This window comes from Vipera ursinii, assembly GCF_947247035.1.
Source record: "Vipera ursinii genome assembly, chromosome: 4".
NCBI classification, from domain to species: domain Eukaryota; kingdom Metazoa; phylum Chordata; class Lepidosauria; order Squamata; family Viperidae; genus Vipera; species Vipera ursinii.
The window spans coordinates 12,739,633-12,766,709 of NC_139514.1; the positions used below are offsets into that span (position 1 = coordinate 12,739,633).

At 43.7% G+C, this 27,077-nt stretch overlaps 1 protein-coding gene across 1 annotated transcript; it reads right to left on the minus strand.

The window, feature by feature from the left end:
• Window positions 1-4,145: 4,145 nt before the first annotated feature.
• Window positions 4,146-25,726, minus strand: CWC15 (CWC15 spliceosome associated protein homolog). The gene is made up of 7 exons (XM_083362814.1): window positions 25,565-25,726; window positions 22,349-22,525; window positions 20,305-20,417; window positions 18,197-18,285; window positions 15,668-15,778; window positions 7,409-7,527; window positions 4,146-4,571 (listed from the first exon to the last, which is right to left on the minus strand). The coding sequence occupies exons 2-7, from the start codon at window positions 22,477-22,479 to the stop codon at window positions 4,442-4,444; spliced, it is 693 nt and encodes a 230-aa protein (XP_083218940.1). The 5' UTR covers window positions 22,480-22,525; window positions 25,565-25,726; the 3' UTR covers window positions 4,146-4,441.
• Between the last annotated feature and the right edge of the window lie 1,351 nt (window positions 25,727-27,077).

The following is a 27,077-nucleotide window of genomic DNA, read 5'->3' on the forward strand; positions in this document are numbered from 1 at the left end:
TAAATGAGACACTTAGTGAGTTTTGCCCCATTTTACGACCTTTCTTGCCATAGTTGTTATGTGAATCACTGCAGTTGTTAAATAAGTAAAACACTTCTTAAGTGAATCTGGCTTCCCCATTGACTTTGCTTATCAGTAGGTTGCAATAGGTGATCACACGGCCTCAGGACCTTGCAACCTGTCATAAATACAAGTCAGTTGTTGAGCATCTGAATTTTGTGATTACGGGCATGCTGCAACAGTCGTGTGTGTGGGGGGGAAATCACAGGTCACTTTTTACAGTGCTGACGTAACTTCAAACCATCACTAAATGAATGGTCATAAGTCGAGGACTACCCGTATATGTATTTAAAATCAGAGATGGCAGAGGAAATAATCGTGGGCTTTGAATTTTATCCTTGAGCCCTGAAGATTTTTAGAGCTTTGTAGCCTGCCACATCTGTTTTTTCAGTTTAATGAAATATGTGAGAAACTCTCAGGGGAAAGCCCCTTTTGCAGTTTTAAAGGAATGTCAGTTTTACTGTCTTTGTGATAACAAACGTTAGGATGGAAGCGTCTCTGGGATTTACTATCCTGAGCCAAATGGCCATGAGAAAGTGGAGGCCTTCCATTCCCAACAGAGATGGACAACTATTTTTCAGTAACTGGTTTTGAGAAAATACTTCTGGAATTTCCCAAACAGGAGATCCATGATAAATGGAGCCACTGCACCCGCCAAAACAGGGTCCATTTGTCTCATGGTTTAAAAATGTCCAACCTTAAAACAGTTGTGGATTTCAACTCCCAGAATTCCCCACTCAGCATGGCTGGCTGGAGAATTCGGAGACTTAAGGTCCACAAGTCTTAAAAGTTGCCAAGGTTGGACACCCCTGCTTTAAAGAAACTTATTAGCTTTCCTTCTCTTAAATGCGACTGGTCACAAAATCTCTTTTCTTTCCTCCGCATCGATGTATGCAGCTTTTCATTGGAGAAAAAAAAATCGACATGGCGCTCAATGAACTTTAGTAAAATGGTCTCCATTCCTTGAACAGGGTTTCCTTGCGTGAGGTTTAGGGGCATTCCCAACTCCCAACAGATTGCAAGCAAAATAAGCTGCCATCGGGACATGGATCATGAAAGGCCAAAGACTCCTTTGACTCAAATCCCCGTGTAGCTTTTTCAGACATAAGTCTTCCAAGATTTTTTTTAAAAAATTTTTACCCCCCAAACTGGTCACAGCTCTGTGATGTCCTGATGATCTTTTATCCTTGATTAACCATATTAGCCAACAATACATGATTTGTCTGATGCTTTGTAGTCTGCTGGGTTTCCACTTAGCGCTGGTTTAATGCTTGCCATTATTTTAACAGCAGTGCTGGTTTATGGAGGAACTAGTAGGAAAGTAGGTGAGACATAAATCCAAGTAAATATTTTCCAATTGAAAAATAAGACACTGGAGACCCTGGTGATCATCAAAGACAATAAGTAAGAATCTCACTAGTTCATTTTGGGTACCTCACAAGAATGTAAGTTACCATAAAGGTAAAGGTAAAGGTTCCCCCGCACATACGTGCTAGTCGTTTCCGACTCTAGGGGCTGGTGCTCATCTCTGTTTCAAAGCCGAAGAGCCAGCGCTTGTCCAAGGATGTCTCCGTAGTCATGTGGCCGGCATGACTAGACGCCAAAGGTGCACGGAACGCTGTTACCTTCCCACCGTAGTGGTCCCTATTTTTCTACTTGCATTTTTACGTGCTTTCGAACTGCTAGGTTGGCAGAAGCTGGGACGAGTAACAGGCGCTCACTCTGTTACGCGGCACTCGGGATTCGACCCACCAGACTGCCAACCTTCTGATCGACAAGCTCAGCGTCCTAACCCACTGAGCCACTGCGTCCATACAGATACGTAAATTGATATATGCACCTTTATAGTTGGAGTAACTATGGTTATTTTACCACCAGTTAGTTTTTAAATAGAAGAGAATATTTAATTTTTAATTTAATTTATTAATATTTCTATACCGCCCTTCTCCCGAAGGACTCAGGGCGGTGAACAGGGCAAGAATAAAAAGACAGAATTACAAAAGTTAAAAAATAATTAAATACATGCCCACTAAAAAACAATTAATACATAGTAAAACCCCCAATAAAATACAATAAAAAACCCCACCAATCCCCCATCAGGCCAGGCCGGCTTGTTCGAACAAGTATGTTTTTGGATCGCGGCGAAAGGAGCGAAGATCGGGCGCCATCCGGAGCTCAACCGGCAACTGATTCCATAGCTCCGGGGCGCCCACAGGGAAGGATCTCCCCCTGGGGGCCACCAATCCACATTCTCTGATCGGTGGCACCCTGAGGAGGCCCTCTCTGTGGGAACGCACAGGGCGAAGGGAAGTTGATGCCGGCAGCAGGTGTTCCCTAAGGTACTCCGGACCCCTGCCATGTAGGGCTTTGAACACCATTACTAGTACCTTGAATCTCACCCGGAAGACAACTGGTAACCAATGCAGCTCACGGAGCAGAGGTGTAACATGGGAGTATCGGGAGACTCCCAACACAACTCTCGTGGCTGCATTCTGTACCAGCTGGAGCCTCCGGGTGGTCCTCAAGGGAAGCCCCATGTAGAGAGCGTTGCAGTAGTCTAGACGAGATATATAAAGCTCAGGGTTGAACTTGGTGTTAGCTGGCTAATGAAACAGCTGTAAGCAAACAACCAAGTTCAGATGGCACCAAGGCATCCATAGTTAGTTTTTAGTCATCTCTCCCTTTTTAAAGGAGCTGTACATGGAGACAAACATAAATCAGCGAAAACAGCCTGAAATAACATCTTGATGAAATCCTGTTAGGGTGTGGGGAGGAAGTGGTATCAGCCCTTTATGGTAGACCAGATTTGAACCAGCCGTGGAGACGCAGTGGTTAGAATGCAGTATGGCAGGCACAGTATGCCCACAGTCTGGAGTTCGATCCTGACCGGCTCAAGGTTGACTCGGCCTTCCATCCTTCCCAGGTGGGTAAAATGAGGACCCAGATTGTTAGGAGCAATATGCTGACTCTGTCAACCGCTTAGAGACGGCAGTAAAGTACTGTGAAGTGGTATATAATTCTAAGAGCTATTGCTAGTGCTAACACCAAAGTCACGAGTACTAAAGCTACATTTATGGTAGGATTACAGTGAGAATCTTGCAAGTCGAGCGTGTCTTCCACTCCCCCTACCTCCATCCTTAAGAGAACCGAGGAGGAGCAAATGAGATATGCTTTCTCAAATTCCACTCCTGATTTGGGTTCAGATTTTTCCTACCTGATTTATCTTGGCTTCAGGCTATATTCATAGCCCACTACACCAGGGCAGGGGAAGAAACCTAAATCCGAATCTTCCTATCTCTAGCTAGCAAAGCTATTCTGAACCAGACTAAAAGGCAGGCCCATCACCAATTCTTTTGACATTAGATTAACCCAAGCGGTCCCCCATTTTCATTCAGAAGGACAAGTAGAAACCCTCGTCTGCTCTTCTCCCACCCAAGGGCATATCAGGAAAAGCAGCAAAACGACCCCATCATTGTGGTAGACAGGAAACCTGCCAAGATAAGCTAAGTCTACAGCTAAGTGTAAAGCTGCATGAAGAGACTCTTGCAAGTCTGAAAATACAAGGCTCTCGCCTTCTCCTTATAACCCTTATTGGGCGGGTCCCTTCTGAGCTTCTTGCTCCACCCTCTATCCAACTGCAGGACAGGCTGTCTCTTATCTGACTGTTCCCTAGGCAGCCATTCTTCACTCTCGTCTCCCAATGTTTTTCCTACGTACCATGACAGCTGCTGGGTTCCTACCACTCAGAATAAGGTATGATCCACCCGACATTGTCATTTTCCTTTTTTTCAACCCCTGCCCTCTCCACCCCATCTTCCTTATGGTGGGGTTTCGGTGAAGTAGGGCCCAATGCTAAACTAGAGGCTGCTGGTGCTTAGGAGTAACGGTCAGGCTGCTTGTCCATGAAGGGTTTGCAGATGACACATCAGCCAGAACTAATAAAGGATGCTTCATGTCACAGAAGATAGAAGGACCACTGCTGAATCTTAAAAACATATCCAAGCTTTCCCATTTGAGTGAGAGGGGTAGTACAAAATGTGCAGAACAGGAGATGGAGCTAATGTAGGTTTAAGAAAGAAAAATAGTCTCGTAAGTGAAGGATTTATTGGAAGTCATTTTCAAAACATTTACAGAATGATTTTCCAGTGAACATAAATTCATAGCAATAAGGAAACCAACATCTTCAAGAAAGGGGGAGGGGGAGGGCAGGGGATAGGTTTACAATGACAAAACATGCAAAATAGGCCAGATGAGGAATTAAGTTAAAAAGACACCTATGATCATGGTTGACAGATTTTCCATCCAAGCCAGCATTTTTCTGATGGTAGTCAAAACGACTTGCACAACCTATCAGCAACACAGACTATTCAAAAATGAAAACCTACTTGATGTATTTTTCCATAAACTTTTTGTGAAATTCAGACCGCAGCGTGTCATTGACAAATCGTTTGTCTTTTTTTATCTCATCTACACCTTTAGCGCAATTCTTGAAGACGACATCGTCGTCCCACCTAAAAGAGGAAAGGAACATCTACACGTGAGAAGCATAGCCAGAGACTTTTGGTTCACACTATAATATTCTGGCACATTTCCCCTTCTGGAAGGTTGAGGACTGAGCCAGGGACAACCTACGTGAAAATGTGTAGGCTGAACTGCATGAGAAAAGCAGTGATCATTTGCAAATGATTGGGATCCTGGCCAGATTAAGGATTAACCATTCTGAGTAACTTCATCTTGGCTAAGAAAACCTTGAGAGATGGAGAACAACAGAATATTATAGAAAACAAAGAAACAACTGAAAATCCTATGAAATGTGTATGAAATGTCATGTGGTAAATGACATTTGAAACTAAGAAAAGCACAATAAGTGCTATTTGGACAGATAAAACAAAGGCCCGATATTATAATTTTCCCCAGACAGTCCTGATTTTACTTATATTACAGATCTTCCTAAACAGGAGTTTATGAATGCATACATGAGTTGATTACAGAAACCAGGCAGGCTGTCCTTGAGTTATGACCATAGCGGAGCCTGCCCATTTTGGCCATAAGTCGCGATGGCCATAAAACAGGTCAGTCACATGACCACCTGATTTTATTAGAGTTTTTGCAGTGGTCGTTAAGCAAATGCAGCAAGTGTAAAGTGAACGTGGGGCTTGTTAAGCAAACCTATGGCAAAACTGATTAAAATCATACTAAAATGTGATCCCATGATACTGGAAATGGCTGTAAATGTGGCCGTTTGCCGAGCATCCGAAGTGTGGCCACATGGCTGCAGTCCCACCCACTCCAATAGTTGTAACTGCTAAACCAGGTTGCAATTAACCCACAGGTAGGCCCATTACAAGTGGTCTTAAGTTGAGGATTTACCATTGTACAAATAAATAAAATACTTAGCTATATCTAAACTGTAGTCAGAAACTAATTTAGACAAAGTAGAGTCTAAGGACCTTTTGTACAAAACAAGCTTCTGTAGAAACAGATGTTAGGAAAGGCATATACTGCCTTGTTTCCCAAAGGAAAGCAATGTAATACAAGTTAATTATCTGGGAATGGAAGGATTTAAAAATGGGCCCTCACCCCTTCCTATGTACATTTTAGTGGATTGTCTCTGGTTCTAGACTTCTATCTTTTAGAAGTCCCCCTGAGTCTTAAGCCTGGGGAAATTCGGTCAACCCTAAAGATTTGGTAGAAACCAAGACCCTGGATTAAATCAATTACAGAGGAAACACTGCATCCTGTGAGGGTTGAAAATAAAACCCTAAAGTAAAATATTAAGACTGTAGAAGTAGCCAGGGTTTTTAAAACAATAAAAGGGGAAAAAAACTGTAATACTTCGGCTGATTAAGTTCGTAATTAGAGATGTGCAAAACTCACCAAGGAATGGTATGTGCCAGAGAGTTCTGGCATGTTCTATTTTCAACCCTTCCATTATGAACCTACTTCTGGACTGTGATTCAGCAGTTTCTGCTAGGCCAGGGGTCCCCAACCTGTGGGCCATGCCCCAGTAGTGGGCCATGAGGGGTTTGCAACTGGGTTGTGGAAACAGCTGGCAAGCGAGTGCATGGGCAACCTCGCACGAGCAGCGGGCAAGCGCATGTGCTCCATTTGTGTGCATGGCAGGCGCAGGTGCACACCGCTCATGAAATGGAGCTGCGCGTATGCGCTTGCCGGCCGAACCATCCCGTCCTCCCCACATTTAGTCTGCAAAGCCGGAAACATTGGAGAACTCTGTGCTAAGTAAAATGTTCCAGTTTTGTACATCCTGGTTCACAGCCTCTCTTGTAAACAAGCCCCTCTTGTTTGTTTCCCTATACTGTGAGCAAAGGGGAAACGTAGGGCCGTGAGGGGTTTGCAACTGGGTTGTGGAAACAGCTGGCAAGCGAGTGCATGGGCAACCTCGCACGAGCAGCGGGCAAGCGCATGTGCTCCATTTGTGTGCATGGCAGGCGCAGGTGCACACCGCTCATGAAATGGAGCTGCGCGTGTGCGCTTGCTGGCCGAACCATCCCGTCCTCCCCACATTTAGTCTGCAAAGCCGGAAACATTGGAGAACTCTGTGCTAAGTAAAATGTTCCAATTTTGTACATCCTGGTTCACAGCCTCTCTTGTAAACAAGCCCCTCTTGTTTGTTTCCCTATACCAGGGGTCGGCAACCTCGGCTCTTTTATGACTCGTGGACTTCAACTCCCAGAATTCCTGAGCCAGCTATGCTGGCTCAGGAATTCTGGGAGTTGAAGTCCACGAGTCATAAAAGAGCCGAGGTTGCCGACCCCTGCCCTATACTGTGAGCAAAGGGTTGTGGAAACAGGTGCACACCGCTCATGAAATGGAGCTGCGCGTGTGCGCTTGCCGGCCGAACCATCCCGTCCTCCCCACATTTAGTCTGCAAAGCCGGAAACATTGGAGAACTCTGTGCTAAGTAAAATGTTCCAATTTTGTACATCCTGGTTCACAGCCTCTCTTGTAAACAAGCCCCTCTTGTTTGTTTCCCTATACCAGGGGTCGGCAACCTCGGCTCTTTTATGACTCGTGGACTTCAACTCCCAGAATTCCTGAGCCAGCTATGCTGGCTCAGGAATTCTGGGAGTTGAAGTCCACGAGTCATAAAAGAGCCGAGGTTGCCGACCCCTGCCCTATACTGTGAGCAAAGGGGAAACGTAGGGAAATAAACGAGAGGAGCTTGAATTTGTAGTACAGGAAGACAACTGCTCTCGGCTTTATGATTTTTTTTCTTTAAACAATTCAATTAAAAGCCAGTTATAACTCTTTTTGGAATCATGACTCTATTCACAATCCGGTGGAAAAAGCCGAGAATCGGTTTAAGATACCGTTAACATCTCCATACCTTCGCTTGACTTTAAAATTTATCTGAGGCTGTACCGGTCCCGTAAGGTTCAAGAGAGGGTTACCACTTAGGATGTTTTCCATCCGTATCCTCTCCTCTTCAGCTTTCTGTTCTTGTTCCTGCCAAGAGAAGGAAAGGTGGGCGCCGTGCTTTTATAAGGGCCTTGGTGGAGCAGTGGGCTAATGCCTCCTTAAGTAACACCAGCTGCCTGCAATTAGTGCAGGTTCGAGTCCCACCAGGCTCAAGGTTGACTCAGCCTTCCATCCTTCCGAGGTAGGTAAAATGAGGACCCAGATTGTTGGGGGCAATTAAGCTGACTTTGTAATAATGCCGCTGGGGTGTGCGTGAAAGCCCTAATAAGCAGGCATATACATAGAATGAAGGCTACTGCTAAGCTTGTAAGCTGCCCTGAGTCTTCGGAGAAGGGCAGAATATAAATGGGATTAAAATAAATAAAAATAAAAAATAAAATAAAAGGGGACCGTTTCCTTTTCGGATCCCTTTGTAGAAGCAGCTAAAGACTCAGCTGCAAGTCTTTTTGCGGTGCATTCAAGTTTCTTTTCTTTTCCTTTTTGTGTTTGTAGTGCCAGGTTTCCCGTTTCTGAAATAAGCACATGCCAAATACAGGACTGTAGCCAGAATCTCTTTCTGAGGTTTTGGCTTCACGTATCTAGGCCAGGCAGCGACGAGTCCAAGGAATGAAGAGTTTCACCTTCAGGCTGAAACTCCTGTAGTCTCTTGTTGAGAAGTTCAAAGAATGACTTATAAAAATAAAATCCCATAAAATCCTGTAGCCATCTGTTGCATAAGCAAGTTTGGAGAGATGCACCCCAAAGGTTCCTGGAGCAAGTTACTCCAGGAACCTTTGGGGTGCATCTCTCCAAGCTTGCTTATGCAACAGATGGCTACAGGAGGGACAAGCCATAAAGGATGCTGCCCAAAGCCTCAGCAGGAACAACGCTCCAGAACTTCCCTCTCTGGTTTCAAAGCTGGGTGGAAGCTATGAAGAGCGCATGTGTGGAAGCCTTTGATGCAGGAATCTGCTCATGCTCGTGGTTAGCAAAACAGGGTCTAACTTCACCACATCCTCTGCTTCTGCCCAGAAGGCAAACTAGGGTAATTTAGATTTTACTTAAGATGGGTAAAAAAAATTCAACCTTAACAAAAAAAAAACAACAACAACCCGGCAAAGATGTTTAATGGCCTGAATTGTTTGATTATGTGTTAAGCTGCAGAACTAAAATTCTGAGTACACAATCTATGCTACTTCTAGATGAACTTCTATTTATTTATTCAGTGATTTATATGGCTGGTCAACTCACAAGAGTGACTTGGGCACCTGACATATAATTTTATATATATATATATATATATATATATATATATATATATATATATATATATATATATATATATATATATATATATGACATGTTTTCAAGGCCTTGCAGAAGGTCCATGGGGATCAGGCCCGTCCAAATCCTGGGGAGAGAATGTATCCCGAAGGGTAGGTGCTGCGACATATCCTCCTAAATGGCACTGTTTTATGGAAGGAACCGGATGCCTGCCCATTCTCCAGGATCTCATGGGAGGAACTAAAACCGTGGTGGCGAACCTATGGCACGCGTGCCACAGGTGGCACGCAGAACCCTCTCTGTGGGCATAAACGCTGTCGCCCCAGTCTTAGGCCTTCAGCTGGGTTTTATAAAAAATTTTCGCTTTAGGCCTCGGCCACCGTATGCAAAAAAAAAAAAAAAAGGTTCAATCAATCAATTTCAACTTCTCGCGGAAAAAAAAAAAGATCTCGCAAAATTGAAATTGATTGATTGAACTTTTTAGTCCCACCCAGTCGGCCGTTACCACCGCAGCCACGCCCACCCAATGGGCCACACCCACCCAATGGGCCACACCCTACTAATTGGCCACACCCACCCAACGGGCCACGTCGACCCGCCACCCGACGATATGTAAGTGGGTTTGGGTTTGCCATTTGGGCACTCGGTCTCTAAAAGGTTCGCCAACACTGAACTAAACCAATCAGTGACAGCAGTGCCACAAATAATCCTGGCCTAATACTAGACATTAACCCTGGATAATAATTTAAAATACAACAGACAGAATAAGCTGCCCCAGTAACCTAAAGGATGCAGATGACCAGCTGTCTGCAAGGAATAAAAATCCTTCCATTCCCCACCATCCAGTCAGAGTTGAAGAAGCTTCTTGGATGAGAAGCGAAACGCCTTCAAAGAAAAAAAAAACAAGTCCAGTTGCCTCCTGGAAAAACACCTTTGGGACAACCATGACCTGGATGACTGAGAATCTCCACAGACTTTTAGCCGTGCATTTTGGGATGAATGCCCTTCGAATGGTGTGGGGGTATGACTGGATTTCCAGAAAAATATTGCAGATTACAGGAGCCATTTGGACCACTCAGGTGACCCTGAGGACACAGCTAAACCTCCAAGTGGCCTCAACCACTCTCTAAAAGAATGCAAATGACCAGCTGTCTGCAAGGAATATAAATCCTTCCATTCGCCACCATCTAGACAGAGCTGAAGAAGCTTCTTGGAGAAGTAAAACATCTTCAAAGAAAAACACGAAAGTCCAGTTGCCTCCTGAAAAAGCACGTTTGGGACAACCATGGCCTGGATGACTGAGAATCTCCATAGACTTTCAGTAACCTAGTTTGTGCAACTCAGTTGGGCTCACAACTATAGAAACCTGGAACTTGGAAGAGGCTATTAAGGCTAAATACCTATCCAGTACGAAAATCTAAATTACTGGTAGTCCTCAACTTAAAACCTTAACTGACTCTGCTCATTATGGTCTTCAATCCTGACAGTAAAGCAGGCGCCCATATGACCAGATCTGTTTTACAACTTTTTTTGCAGCGGTAGTTAAGCAGTCACCATGATCAAAATCATATTATTATTATTATTATTATTATTATTATTATTATTATTATTATTATTATTATTATTATTATTATTATTATTATTTTGCCAAGTAAAAGGTAAAGGTAAAGGTTCCCCGACACATGTGTTAGTCGTTTCCGACTCTAGGGGCCGATGCTCATCTCCGTTTCAAAGCTGAAGAGCCAGCGTTTGTCCGAGGATGTCTCTGTGGTCATGTGGCCGGCATGACTAGACGCCAAAGGCGCACAGAACGCTGTTACCTTCCCAATGTAGTGGTCCCTATTTTTCTACTTGCATTTTTACGTGCTTTCGACCTGCTAGGTTGGCAGAAGCTGGGACGAGTAACAGGCGCTCACTCTGTTACGCGGCACTCTGGATTTGACCCGCCAAACTGCCGACCTTCTGATCGACAAGCTCAGCGTCCTAACCCACTGAGCCACTGCGTCCCTATTTTGCTAAAAACAGACGTAAATGCTGTCATGTGACTGTGAGGGTATGTGTCACAACTTCAGAACCAGGTCGTAGCTACCTGGGGAAGATAAACTTCGTGCAATCGCTAAGCAATCGGTTGTAAGTCAAGGACTATCTGTACAGCCTTTATTAAATGCAACCAGCTGAGGGGAGCCCATAAGAGATAAAGAGATAAAACTTTTTTTTCCCTAATAGTCAGCTGGATTCATTTTGCAGTATCTTAAAACCATCATCCTCTGTCTGGCTTTTTAGGATGAAACAGAAGGATGCTTGGCTGCCTTCTACTTAACTGCCTCTTTAAGTACTTGAAGTTTGCTCACCCTTATCTTTTCTCAAGGCTCAATATTGCTAACTCATTTTAATCATTGTTCACAGGCCTTAGTTTCTAATCTCCCGATTATCATTCTTGTCCTTTTCGGAACCCAGTCCAGTGTGTCAGAATCCTTCCTAAAATGTTAAAAGAGTCCTTGCAGTGGTGTCTGCCCAGTGCAGAATGGAGTGGAAATCTGATTTTTCAAGAAATAATTTAAAAATAATTTACACAACTGCCAAACTGTAAGGCTATTGATAAATCCCAAATGCGCACACAGTAAATGATAAAATTATTTTAAACCATCCAAAAATGTCACCCATAGCAAACCGGACTAAGCTATGCTCATTTTCAGCACGCATACAATAAAAATTGCACAGCGAATCATGGCAGGGAATTTGAAACTTCAGTTCCTGAGTGACAGATTCAACTTTTAACCTTTGTTTGGTTGGAGCAAAAATGGTTTGAGTGCTTATCCTTTGGTTGAAATTGGAGAGCAAATAGCAACTGGTTTAGTCTGGGCCAGGTGGTAAAAGATTATACTGCTTGTGTCCTCCACAAATAGACTGTAATCTAGAGATTGGAGGCACATCAAACAAGGAAAAATGTTAAGATAAACAGACAATGAGACTAGTTAAAATGTAATAGTTAAATTCAGGATGTGGGAAATCCAGATCTCAAGTTTTTCTTAGCACGCTAGAAGATTTGTGAGAAGAGACACATAAAAATCCTTTGCACGATAAAAACCCGATAAGAACTTAAACAGACCAATATGTATTCTTCAATTAAGTAACTAATGCATTATGCAGTTGTTAAAATGTTTAATCTTATTAATCTTATTCCTATGCTCACTTCATCTGAATGGGACTATTCTACTTGATCCACTCCATAAATGTTGCCTTATTAACAACTACAGACAGTAGCCATTGCAACGGTCATTTAACTTAAATCTGATCCCTTACTGTTACTCAATATAATTTTGTCTTGCATCGCTTTCTGGCTAAAACGTAAACTCAATTTCTACATGATCAAAATTTGAAACAGGCATGAACTGTATTCACCCCTGTCATTTCCCAGACAGGCATACAGTATTAGTTACCCCAGATGTAAGGCATACTCATAAACAGAATTCAGGACAAGCGTAACATTCCAGAAATGCTGAAGCTCAGCAGGAAATCACACGGCTTTGATACAGGAGCGTAAGGGGGTTAAACCAGCCACAGAAAAAAAAAATTCAGACTGCAAAATTGTGGAGGCGAGATGAGGTGGGAAGACTCGGTAGCTTAGAGAACAGCTGCCAATCAGAGCAAAGATGACTGTACTTGGTAAACCAGCGATCCAATGCAGAATAAGCAGTTTTATAAATTCAAAGGAGTAACCAAAGAAGCATAGCAAATTATAATAATTGAAGCTGTGTGATGCTTTATATTTGATTCAAAAAAAAAGTGCTTTGGTCCACCGTGGCCCAGAAACAGGAGTCTTGTTTGCAATTCAATTCTCTCCAGAATCACAAAGCTGTCCTTGGGTAGATAAAATGATGCGGCTGCTTTAAAGAGGAACAGAGAGGTACTCCCAAATGCTTCAAAGTATCTTTTTCGATTCAAACCTGAAGCACTGCATGTCCCTCATAATAAGAGATTATCTCAATTCCTGGCAAATAGAGATTATCTCAATTCCTGGCAAATAGATGGGGAAGAAATGGAGGTAGTGACAGATACTTTCCTGGGCTCCAAGATCACTGCAGATGGGGACTGTAGCCAAGAAATTAAAAGACGCTTGCTCCTGGGGAGGAAAGCCATGGCAAATCTAGACAGCACACTAAAAAGTAGAGACATCACCCTGCCAACAAAAGTGCGTATAGTCAAGGCTACGGTCTTCCCAGTTGCAATGCATGGCTGTGAAAGTTGGACCATAAGAAAGGCTGAGCGCCAAAGAATTGAGTCCTTTGAACTATGGTGCTGGAGAAGACTCCTGCGAGTCCCTTAGACTGCAAGGCTATCAAACTGGTCAGTCCTAGAGGAGATCAACCCTGACTGCTCTTTAGAAGGCCAGATCCTGAAGTTGAAACTCAAATACTTTGGCCTCCTAATGAGAAGGAAGGACTCACTGGAGAAGAGCCTAATGCTGGGAAAGGTTGAGGGCAAGAGAAGAAGGGGACGACAGAGAATGAGGTGGCTGGATGGAGTCACTGAAGCAGTAGGCGTGAGCTTAAATGGACTCCAGAAGATGGTAGAGGACAGGAAGGCCTGGAGGAACGTTGTCCATGGGGTCGCGATGGGTCAGACACGACTTCACAACTAACAACAATACAACATTCAATGATCCAGCAGTAGAATATTTTGACATTCCCTGGAATGTTCACTAGAAGGAACATTCCCAACAGTTCTGAGGACAAACTGACTTCTTCTGAAAGTACATCGTGATATTCCGGAAAAGATTTCGGGTGGTATCCAGAAAAATACCGCCACAAAACGGATATTGGGTACATTTTGGAAGGAAAAAAAATGGCACATTTTTGGGAGTATCCAAGTAAACTATTCCTGTGCTAAGCAAGCTACAGACCACTCTTGCCACCGTGGTGCCATTAGAGTCCTACTCCCACCCTTCTTTGGCCCTGTTGGCTGGACAAGTTAGAAGCTGCAATTCAGTCCGTCTGGAAGGTGCCTGACTGAAAACTTTACCCTGAACAGTTTCTAGCAGCCTCTAGTGGTATTTAAATGTATTTCTAGAAATAAAATTTGTATCTGGGAACGGAAAAATGTCCCCAATGCAAGCCATTCCGAATTGAAAGTTTTGCACATTCATAGCTTATATGCAATAGATAGTTTGCTCGGATGCAGCGGACAAGACTCAACTGTTGGGATCTCTGGATTACGGTACCAAGAAATGATTATAACTGTTTACTTACGTCAGAGGCCAAACAATTCTCTCCTCCTTGGTGAACTGCCAGCTCTGTACTCTTTGTAGCAAACTGCTTTTATTAGACCTCACTGCCTCCTAGCAAGCTTCACAACTATAAAATACGCTCTGGCTAGATTTTTATTTCAATAAGCATCTTTTCACTTTATTTCACCAGCATCTCACAAGTGAAACTTTAGGAACTTTCTCCGTTTCTAAACATTGGGCAATGAGCGGCTACTCCTGCTGCTCGGAAGAATGATTCACAGCTGTTAGGTGAAAAGGATTTTTGAGAGGAAAATAAGGGTAGAGGATAGCTGGTGTTCATCATACCTCATCTCCACACATTTTTCCATTTTTTTAAAAAAATCCCATTTATATCCCGCCCTTCTCCGAAGACTCAGGGCGGCTTACAATTCAAAGCACAAATCAATGTGCTTAATAATAATAATAATAATAATAATAATAATAATAATAATAATAATAATAATTAATAATAATAATAATAATTTTATTTGTATACCGCCCTTCTCCCAAAGGACTCAGGGCGGTGAACAGGGCAAACATATAAAAATACAAGACTACAAATATTAAAAAAGATTAAACAAAGTGCCCAAAACTAACAATAATAAGTTAAAATGCACTAAAACAATATTAAAATCCAAACCCATCACCCATCAGGCCAGGCCGGCTTGTTCGAACAAGTAGGTCTTCAGATCGCGTCGGAAGGAGCGAAGGTCGGGCGCCATCCGACACCTTCATTCTATGTATATGCCTTCATTCTATGTATATGCCTGCTTATTAGGGCTTTCAGCTCCCCCCCCCCAAGCGGCATTTTTACAAAGTCAGCTTATTGCCCCCAACAATCTGGGTCCTCATTTTACCTACCTCGGAAGGATGGAAGGCTGAGTCAACCTTGAGCCTGGTGGGACTCGAACCTGCACTAATTGCAGGCAGCTGGTGTTACTTAAGGAGGCATTAGCCCACTGCTCCACCAAGGCTCTTTCATAGAACCTACATGTGGCCCAGCTAACCAAGTGCACACCATTAAAGCTGACACCAGCCAGAGCACTAGAAGTAGGGCAAGGTCGGGAGAGGTGGGACAGATCTGACCCATAGGATCGCCGAGGACACGATTGAATGGATAACATCACCATCAATCAAATGCGATTTCGGGAGCAGAGGTATGAAATAATTTCTCCCCAAATAAAAAAAGAAAGGAATCATTTTCAATAAAGAATGGTAGCCCTCTAGAACAGGGGTGTCAAACTCACATTTCATTGAGGGCCGCATCAGCATTGCATTTGCCCTGGGGGTGGGGTGGGTGGGCGTGGCCTACTGGGTGGGCGTGGCTAGTGTGTGTATGGCCTGCTGGATGGGCGTGGCCAGTTCTACATCGTTCGCTTCAAGGGTGCCTATGGGGGCCTGGGCAGGAGTGGGACAGATCTGAGGGTCTCTGGCAGAAGGAGATGGGACTGGGGCAAGTGCCAAGGCAGTGGGGGCCGTTCCCTCACTGTTTCCAGGATGGCTTCGCGGGCCGCATGAAACCACTTCGCGGGCTGGATCCGGGCCCCCGGCCCTTGTGTTTGACACGTCTGCTCTAGAAGATCTGCTACCTATCTTCATTCTGCCACTGAATCAGCAAACGTAAATTAAGTTATTTACCTTTCGGGCTTGCTCTTCGGCTCGTTCCTTTTTTATCTTCTCTAGCTCAGCCAACAGAGCGGCTGTATCGTCGTCGCTCTCCTCGTCGTAATCTTCCTCCTCCTCTTCCTCCTACGGATGCGGTAAAATCAGCAGACTGTTCATTTTATACCCGAGAGGAGTGTGCAGTGTTTCAGATTCCACTCCAAAGAGAAACTCTGGACTGCACGGAGACCCAAACACGGCAGCTGTCTAGCCGTTGATCCCATTAATCCTGCGGCTTCCCGAGATGCGGCTGCTTTAAACACACAGGTGTTTCACTTGGCGCTCTGACGCCTCTTTTCCAATTTATTTCTGAAATGCCCGCTACCCCTCCTACTGGCATACGATGCTTAATTCCAGTTCCCTGTGTCATATAATAAAACCTGCATACATAACGCATTTATCAAGCAACTAATCGAACTTGTGCTGATGAAAAAATCTGTAAGCTTATTCAATTTGCAATTTCCAGTTTTCCAATCAAGCAAGCATGTTACAGTTTAAAACTTTTATCACACAGAAATCGTAACTCGCCAAACATTTTTATTTCTGAAGCTTCCGAACTGAACATCCGATATTTTCAAGTGAAACATTTTTGTTGGGTTTCTTTGGGGGGGGGGGAGAAACCCACACACCCAACCATTTTTAAGTTACTATATTTTCAATTCAGCTCTCTGTCAATCTTCTTAGGTTCAATCCCAACGCGTATTATTTAACCCTAAAGCCTGGGTCTCTCATAATCCCATGAGACCACTCCGGTGCTGCCAGGAACTACATTCTCTCTGATTTTATATTATCATCAGATTGTTTTAATTGAAACAAAAATACGAAGGAGCTAGCATACTGCAATGTGTTAAACTTCAAACAATTTCAATGGTTCTGCATTAAAAATGCAGGGGGGAAAAACATTTTAGGAAATAAAAATGATGGGAGTCAAACCCCGGTGCTTTGTCATGTGTGTGAAAAAAACAGAAGTTGAGACTATGAAGAGAGCTGTGGGGCATTATAAAGATTGCCAGGAGTTTTGCTCTCCAATAAATGGGTGTTTAGTGAGTGGCCACACCCACCCGTGTTTTGGGCGAGTACGTTTAACATGAAAGCTGGCTGGGTGACCTTGGGCCAGTCATTGTCTCTCAGCCCAACCCACCTCACAGGGCTGTTGTATGGAAAATAGGAGGAGGAAAGAGTATTAGATACGTTGACTTGTTTATAAAAACAACGAAGGTGGGATATAAATAAATATTCTCAGAATTTCAAAAGTGCTTATCAGTAAAAAAAAAAAGATTTGGCAACTGGATGGATGTTTAAGATTCCCCAAATTTAAGAAGGAAGAGCTTTATGGTTTGCAATACCTGTAAAGATTCCCATTCCAACCATTCAAAAATTTACCTTTTAATATCAGGAAGCTCATAGCTCATACTCTACTATGTTAATCCAGTTTAAGGAAAGAGCTCCCCATTTTGTAAATCAGGGCTTTTCAACCTTTTCACCCACTGTACCACTTTTAGGATATGGCAACATCCGAGTACCACCGAGTCGCCTAGCAAGGTGTCAAAAACTTGATGACCAAAAAAAAAGAAAAAAAGTGATGAAGTACAGGTAGTCCTCGACTTACAACAGTTTGCTTAGTGACTGTTTGAAGTTACAATGGCACTGAAAAAATTCCCCCCCAAGCCACAATCGAGCAAGACGCCTGCCTGCCCGCCTGGCGGCGTTCTTCCTCCTGTCTGAGGTTTTCTTTGTTGCGAGCATTTCTGTTGAGGATTGGCAGCGGGGGTGGGGTGGTGGTGGGTGTTTGGTTTTTATTCCCCCCCCCCTCTGCTGGGTGGTTGCAGCAGGTTTTGGTCACTTCACATACCCTGGGACACTGTGACCATCATCAATATGAATCAGTTGCCAAGCATCTGAATGTAAATCACAAGACCCTGGAGATGCTGCAACATTCCAGCTGATCAGAGCTTCTTCTGGGATCAGCAGAAGCGCCGGGATCAGCGCCGAGCTCCAGCTGGAGCCTGGTGCTGATCCTGGTGCTTCCGCTGAGCCCTGACAGCCCTTCAGCTCCAGCCGTCTCTTGCTCAGGCTTGTGCGGTGCTGCCAGTTTCAGCTCATTCCCCTCCCCCGCTACCACTTTTCTAGGATGGTCACGTACCACCTGTCAGGTGCCAATGTACCACAGGTGGTACCCATACCACTGGTTGAAAAGCCCTGTGGTAAATTACGGTGGCGATGTTTAGGATAATTTATTTTGATTTCGAAGAAAACCCTGTGCCTCACAATTAATTCTAAAAACTCGAGGGCCACTGAATCCGCCCCTTCCTTTCTCACAATTTAGTGGCAGGAGAGTGGATGCCACGTAAGCAGCAGATTCAGTCTTGACTTAAAAAATTTATCAGGACAGAAGTGATGATCTTTAATCCTTATCTGACCCGGATTGCGCTAACCGTCACAGGAGACAAGCTATGCGCGGAACAAGACGAACCACCGAGTACCCAAACTGTTTGAAATACGTACATCTGTCAAAGGATCATCTGCATCCAGGTTAGCTGCAGGGATCTGATCGAGTCGAGGTTTTTTTGAGACCGAAGAGGAAGTGGTGTGTTCTGGGAAAGAAACAGAGCCAACAAAAAGAACTTGTAACCAACAGCAATGAAAGAAAAGTGAATACGAAAATGAAAGTTGACATGTTAAAAAAAATGTTATCAGCTCACACCAATATTTCAGTGTATCTAAGCTGTATTACTGCATCTCTATCTGGGGGAAAAAGAGGTGCTAAAAATCTCAGTGATTTTTGCTTGTAAGTCTGTAAACACTCCTTAGAGGAGGCATGCCAAACTCCTGGCCCACGGGCCGGATGCGTCATGCTGAAACCGCCCCCACCCCATTGCCGGCAATGGGGAAAAAGTCACGATACGTCACGCGACATCACGAGTTTCACATGCGTGCCTTAAGAGTAAAGGCAAGAAGTTATTTATATACCTTTTTATCTATATTGACAAGTTGTTGAGCAGGCCTTATATCAGTGGTGTCAAACTCCCAACATCATGTGAGGTGTGGCAAAGTATCATGCCTTTTTTTCCATTGCCGGGAATGGGGTGGGCGCTGTTTCACTATGATGCATCCGGCCCACGGGCTGGCAGTTTTGACACCCTTGCCTTATATTAAGCAATCTTGCTTTTCAAAACCATTCCCAAATATTTAAAAAGTCCTTCAATACAGGTAGTCCTCGACTTACAACAATTCACTTAGCGACCGTTCAAAATTACTACATCGTTGGAAAAAGTGACTTATGGCCATTTTGCACATTTACAACCATTGCAGCATCCCCACGGTCACATGGTCAAAATTCAGATGCTTGGCATCTGACTCATATTTATGACGGTTGCAATATCCTGGGATCGCATGATCACCTTTTCTGACCTTCTGACAAGCAAAGTGAACGGGGAAGCCAGATTCACTTAACATGTTATTAACTACTGCGGTGATCCACTTAATAACTGTGGCAAGAAAGGCTGTAAAATGGGCACAAAACTCACTTAACAAATGCTTCACTTAGCAACGGAACTTTGGGGCTCAATTGAGCCTGTAAGTCGAGGACTACCTATATTGCTATTATAGCTTTACAACAAGCTTCCACCCCTGCTCCACAGCATTTACTGCTAACACACTCCCTTCTAAAATTTTTATTCATCTCTTATTTGTTCAATTTATAACCCTTCTTGCTGTTCACATTCTCTCTGTAATAGATTTACAATTCTGAAAGACCTTGCTTAGCTACTGCCTCAGGCAGCAACCATTCAAAGTTACAACAGGTATATAAAAAAGGTAACTTTGTGACTAATGGCCGCATTTATGACCTCTGCAGCAACTCTCAGGTGTGTGTTCGTAATTTCAATCAGTTATCACATAAGTGTCCTTTGCCTGATCCATTTTTTTCTCCTCACCATACCCTGTAGAATGAAGAAATTTCCTGAACAAGCTGCTTTTCTCCACAGCTCAGTAATTCCCTCAAAAGTTAAAATTCAAGTTAAAAAGCTGAGGTCTGTAATCTTAATGAGTGGCTTGCAGCTGCTGCCTGTAACTGACAAAACTTTAATCGCTTTAGGGAGCTCGGAGTGTGCTAGGCTCACAACTGGCTTCACAGCCTTCTTTTCAACGTGCATTCTCCATCATTTTCTTGCTTACTTTCTTGCCATCCCTTCCTCCCCAATGAATAATACAAACATTAATTCCATTCTTGCTAATTGTCCCATTGCCAGGGTAAGCATTCCAAAGCATGAAGGAAAAAAAAAGGAAAGCTGAGGTAAAATTGTAAGCATAGGCATGGCCGTGTGGTTTTTCCACTTAGCAACAGTGTCTCTTAGCAACAAGCTGCCAGTGCCTATTGTGGAAGCTAAATGGGGATTATCTGTAATGTGCTATTATCTGCTCTAGCATCTGGGAGAGGTTTTGTATTTATCAATTGTATTTATTTCTTACAATATTACCACTCCATAGAATATTTTCAAAATGTACTTTAGTGAGCCCTTTTTGAATTGCCTGGGCCTGCGCTTGATCCACGGCTCTCTCCACCGAGGCTGATCAACCACACAAAACCTCTTTGCCAGGATGGTGGCACCAACCTCGGGCTGGCCTGTCTCGGTTCTTCTCTCTCACTGCAACTCTCTCCCTCTCCTCCAGTTCTCTCCTGAAGTCGCGGTTGCGCACCTCTTCGGGAGCATCCTGAGTGGTTTGCCTAAAAGAAACAGTGCATTTAAGAGTGTGAGTCAAGAAAACGAAGCTGCTGCAGCACAGCGGACCAGAAAATGAAATAAGAAGTGGGGAAGTGCACAGCAGAAGGATCTGCTTTCGGAAAGTTTCTTAAAACAATATGTTTCCATGAGGGCATCTTTCAGAAGTTGACTTTGTGGCCAGAACGTATCTGGAATACCGTAAGACATTCCCTGTTTTGGAACATAAAATCTTCTGAAATTAATAAACCATTTCAGAATGCCTGGATCAGCTTCTTCCTCACGTCCACTGTTGAAATGGGGATTAAATGGGGCTCCTACGAAGACCATTTGGAAGTATCACCCAATTCAGCACCTAGCTACTCATGTAAGGCATCTAAATTTGCTCCGGTAACCTTACTACTCTAGGGATTTCACTGGTTGCCACTCCACTTCCAAGGGGTTAGTTGTTATCTTTAAAATCCTACATAGCTTGGGGCCTTGGTATCTTCAAGATCAGCCCCTTCGAAATGGATCTGCCATCCAGTAAGATCAGAGAAAGAAGACCTGCCGAGCATCTTGGCCCTTAAAACAGGGGTCCCCAATCCCCGGTCCGTGGACCAGTACCAGGCCATGGCATGCCAGCAACCGGTCCACACAAACAAGGAAAGCCTCATCTGCAGGATACAGGCAGTACACAAAACCACGCACCCTCCGGTCCACGGAGAAACCTCTGTCCACGTAACCGGTCCCTGGTGCCCCAAACGTTTGAGACCTCTGCCTTAAGGAGCTCTATTCCAGGAAGCCTCTAGTCAATGTATTGCAATGTTGGCCTTCCCCTTTGGGGGAACATTTTGCCCCTAAATTAATGAACTATTATCTAACTGAGTTTCCATAGGGTTGCGAAAATGTGACTCTTTGACAAGAGCATTTGGAGACATGACGCTTGCGCCCTCCGCATAGTGGCATTGTTGGGATATTGTGCTTTTCTTTGGCTGTGTTTTGTTTGTTCCCATTGCTCACTTTTCTTCTACTGGGAGGCTTCTGAGTGGATTGGAATACAGTAACGTAACAATTGCCAAAAATAAATAAATAATCGAGAAGAAAAACATAATGTGGCAGGAATGGACTATGTTGTTTTGTACATAATGAAAAAGAAATTCTCATTTCAAACCTTATGTCAGCTAAATGTCAATTATGTGGTGTAATATATATTTAGCCTACATTTTCAGTAGCAAAACTGAAAAATTTATAAACTTACACAAGCCCAGCTCTATACTTCAATATACTTTGGTACGATCCTTGCACATTTTATAGTGAAAAGGGGGGGGTGTCTAGTGTTAAGTCCAATTAGGACTGCAATTGGAGCAAAAGTCTCCCTAAACTGAATTTGACTCCTAGTGATTACATGAAGAGGATGACCAGCAACAACGTGGATGATCTCATTTAGTGGCAACGGTGCACCATTGGAAGACCTTTAGGACCAAATTAAGGACAGACCGTTATGGGGGAAAAAAAATCTAGGTGGTGGTTAACAAGTGACACCGACCCAATGTCACATAATCTGTTGAATTAAAGGTTAATTGAAACCTTGGTTAGGTTTTACTGATTTATTGGTGGAATCCCAAGAAAACCGAAGAACAAATGACCCTGCTTTGTGATAAATAGGGTCAATAAAACTCATTTGATAGCACATAAGCAATTACATGAAGCTAGGGCTGGCCTCAGCAGTGACCCATTGGAGATTACAAATTCATAAATCTCCAGATGCATCAGGTGTTCCCTTAAACAGAATACTTTATTTGGTCAAGTGTGGTTAGACACACAAGGAATTTGACTCTACTGCTAGATTCCAGAAAGAAAACAAATGGCAGCCATTCCTTTATTCAGGCAAAATACAGCCCAGAAGCAGAATCAATTCCCAACACCAGTACCAGAACAAAAACTTGGCCTTTACCTGTATTTGATTTTCGTATGAGAAGGAAGATCTCTGCTGGAATACTGCTTGGAGAGCTGACTTAAGTCCCCTTCTCCTTTCCCTCTTCCGCCTCTGGCAGGTTCAAAGGTTGGTCGAGCAGCAGTGGTCATCTTAAAAGCATGGAATCAAACTCACACCATGGATGTAGGTTAAAACCTCCAATAGTGAAACAAAAACAAAGCTTGGTCAATATATCTTATTCCAGGAAACAGTCTCTCTTCCAGCTGCAGGCCAATGTTATAAGCCTCTCCATTTCTTAGCAAGAGGTTTGGTGCTGCTAAAGCCAACACAAAATGGTAATTCTAAGTAGAGGTGTATCATCATTTTACTGCTGCCCTAATGATATAAAGATAAAGTTTCCCCCGCACATGCGTGCTAGTCGTTTCCAACTCTAGGGGCCGGTGCTCATCTCCGTTTCAAAGCCGAAGAGCCAGTGCTTGTCCGAGGACGTCTCCGTGGTCATGTGGCCAGAGTGACTAGATGCCAAAGGCGCACGGAACGCTGTTACCTTCCCACCGGAGTGGTCCCTATTTTTCTACTTGCATTTTTACGTGCTTTCGAACTGCTAAGGTTGGCAGAAGCTGGGACGAGTAACAGGCGCTCACTCTGCTACACGGCACTCGGGATTCGACCCGCCAAACTGCCGACCTTCTGATCGACAAGCTTAGCGTTCTAACCCACTGAGCCACCGCGTCCCTCGCCCACATTTTAAAAACATACAAAAGAATACGTAATATTCTTTCTCATTTCCAGGGATTCAAATAGGAAAATGTGGGCAGATACAGACCCAAAAGGTAATTTTAATATGAAATACACTTCTATTCTTTGGAAGCCCTTTGAGGATTTCCTAAAAATGACTGTAAAGGATGACAAACAAGAACACTTCTTTTTATTCTTACATCAAAGCCTCTATCAGAATTGCAAATATATTCGCTTCACTCAGTTTTTGCTCTTTCTGTACCCTGTCTCTGATAGATCTGATGCTATACCTTTCTCTCATGGGCCATTCAGGATAGCTACTAAATAAAATTAAAGAAAACCTTGCCTACACTATCTTTGATGCAGAGAGGGTAGGTGAGATTTCAGTGCAATAAAATTATGTTAAAAACTACATTTCAGCATTCAGTGGCTACAAAGTAAATCTGCACATGAATCTCACTGTAACCTTTCGTTTTGATTTTGTTCCGTAGTTAGAGCAGTTATACAGTGTGCTAGTGAAACAATTTCATTAGGAAAAGCATGTTTCACCAATCAACTGGCAATGAGGCATCATTATCCATGTCATTAGGTGAGATGGGTGGCAAACAAATTCAATAAATAATCACTATTTTTACAGAACAAATATTTTCACATATCTGTTGTAAAGAAAATGTTTTATGTTTAGGATTTCTTGGTGCCATTCAGTCCTAAATAGGGTCCTTACCCTTGTGTAGTATCAGATAACTTCCTTCAGTACTTACCTCCTATCATTCATTTAGGCATTTCTCTACCCATCTTATCACCAAGGCAGCAAAAAAAACCCCGAACTGACAAGTTTCTATTATCAAGTTATAAATCTATTGTTGGAAAGCTACCAAACAATGCAATTCATCTTTGCCTCTATGTTAATAAAACATGGTATTGACTGTAACATTTATATTATTGTAATTAAGTTAGACTACAATTAGCACAAGAAGGTCAGCAGTTTGGCGGGTCGAATCCCGAGTGCTGCGTAACAGAGTGAGCGCCTGTTACTCGTCCCAGCTTCTGCCAACCTAGCAGTTCGAAAGCACGTAAAAATGCAAGTAGAAAAATAGGGACCACTCCGGTGGGAGGGTAACAGCGTTCCGTGCGCCTTTGGTGTCTAGTCATGCCGGCCACATGACCACGGAGACGTCCTCGGACAAGCGCTGGCTCTTCGGCTTTGAAACGGAGATGAGCACCGGCCCCTAGAGTCGGAAACGACTAGCACGTATGTGCGGGGGAACCTTTACCTTTTTATCACAGATACATACAGACATCATACACTTTGATTTCAAAGAATTGAGTCGGTCTTAACTAAAGATAAAGGTTTCCTTGTCCAGTCGTGTACAACATCAGGGCTGAGGGAGCCAGCGTTGCCTGAAGACATTTTTCATAGTCACGTGGCCAGCATGCGTACATGTCAAAAGCGCAAGAACGTTGTTACCTTCCCACCAAGGTGGTATCTACCGGTATTTATCTACTTGCATTTGCATGCTTTCGAACTGCTAGGTGGGCAGGGACAAGGATGGGAGCTCACCCTATCGTGTGGCTCTCGGATCTCGAACCCGAGCTGTCAGCTTCAGCTAACAAGCTCAGTGTCTTTAACCGCTAAGCCATCACATGCACAGACCCCCTTAAGTACAACTATTACAATACAAATCTATCCAGCACTATTTTAGACACCGCCATCTGCTGCATCAAGTAAACTGCAATCGCAAAACAGCCTCCAAGAGACAAAAAAAACCCCTTATTCTAATCCAGTAGTTCCCAACTTTCAAGAGAGATGGACTTCAACTCCCAGAATTTTCATCAACGACCAGGCCAGTTAAGGAATTGTGGGAGTTGAAGTCCACATGTCTGGAAATGCCCCAGGAGGAGGAGGAGGAAAACATTGTTCTAATCTCACCTCTCCCCTGTATGATAACCCTGTAAGGTAAAGCTTTTTCAAGTTGATTAGACGAACTCCTTTCATCACTCTGAATTCAGGCTCAAAAAAGATCACCTTGCCTCTTGAAACACCTAGACAGATCCATGTAGTTTCCTAGGCAGGAGTACATCAATAGTTGGGCCAGTGTTGCTTTCTGGGATTTTTTTTTTTTAAATTCCCAAGTCTATTCTTCATCCCTGGGATTTCCTGGTGGTCTCCCATCCAAGTATTAACTGTTCCAGCTTTTCAAGTTCAATTAAGATTGGCTAGAGATTGACGCCTAGACGGACCCTGTAAGGCACATCAATGCTGTTACTCCGGATCGTACACGGAGAGACTGAGAAAGAGCATACCGAATAATCCTCGATCAAGCCCTTCTCTTTTAGCAAGAAAGGGATGGGGAGGGAATAGTGCTGCTGTTCTGACAGGACTGTCGATTGAATTCTGAATAGATTCTGCCTGCAATCCTAGGACTGCTTGAAAACTCTGTAGCACGTTAAAAAAAAACATCCCTACCACCACAATTATATCGTAATTAATTCTACCTGCTGTAATGACTGGCTTAAATGGAGCAGCTTCCGGGTTCTGAAGCACATACGAGATCCACCGTGTAGCTCGACCCAAGGCTCGCGGTTACCGCCGCACGGCTAGGCCCGCCCCGCCATTATTCCTCCCACAGGCCAGCATCCACCACGCACGAAATCATAGAGAAACAACTCGACGGCGCAAAAGGGGGAGTTTCTATGTAAGAAAGAGGCTAGAGTGGCTCAACCGCTTAAGCTTCCGGTCAAATACGATCCGGATTGGTCGTTTGTCTTCTCGGGGGCAGGACAAAACTGCGCCGCTCTTAGCCGGATCCTCTCCGTCTCATTGCAAAGAGAAAGATACTGTAGTTCAGTTTTAGACCGGAAGTGCGAGTAAAGACTTAAAGTTAGCGCAAACCCAACATACTACTTCTGGTTTAAACTTCACGGGAAAACAAAATGTGGAAGCTTCATCCCACATCGAAAAAGAGTCGAATCCAAATTCAGGAAGCTGCAATAATTCCTTCTACTCCCGATTGGCGCAGCATTTCCTGTCCATTTTCCTTTAATTTTCCACTCCTAGTGGTCAGTTGGGAACCGGAAGTATAAGGAGTGCAAATAATGCTTGTCTCTTAAAAGACTTTCGCTTAAAACGGGCATTCAAACGCTGGCTGAGGAATTCTGGGAGTTGAAGTCCACAAGTCATAAAAGGACCAAGTTGGAAGACCCCTGTCTTAAAAGAACTGGGGCGCATGACTGAGATTGAACTAAAAGGGGAGAAAAAAATCATGGAAAGGGCGGGGTCTGGGAATTCTGGTGGGTCTTCCTACTGATAATCACACAGTTTAATCTTGCTGTGATTCCTATTTACCAGAGTGTCCGGTCTGAATTGTGAATAGGTAGTTCTTATGGATGTGGAGGGCTCTATGGAGTGGAATGAATTGAAAAGCTTAAGGTTGTTCTTGGATGAGAAACCACTGGAACAACAGAGTTGGAAAAGACGTTTGAGCTCTTCTAGTCCAAACCCCCTCATCAAGCAGGAGACCCTATACCAGGGGTAGGCAACCTCAGCTCTTTTATGACCCATGGACTCCAACTCCCAGAATTCCTGAGTTAGCCGTGACTCAGGAATTCTGGGAGTTGAAGTCCATGAGTCATAAAAGAGCCGAGGTTGCCTACCCCTGCCCTATACCATTTCAAACAAATGGCTGTGAAGCAAAGCCTAGATTTATCAGTTCGGAGAAAAATCACAAAGAAAGTGTTATTTTAGGGTGACTAAATGGGCACAGAGTCTAAATTCCTAGAAGGGATTATCCTGGCCTACCTTGGTCAGTTCTCCCTTGGAATATCTGCCCAATTCTGGGCATCATAGTTCAAAAATGGTATGGATGAATTGGATCAAGTTCAGAAGAGGACTGCCGAGATGATGAAGGGTCTAGAAACCAAGTCCTTTGAGGAACTGGATAGAAGAAAAGATTGAGGGAGAGATGGTAGCAGTCTTCAGCTATCTAAAAGGCTGCAAAATGAAGAAAGG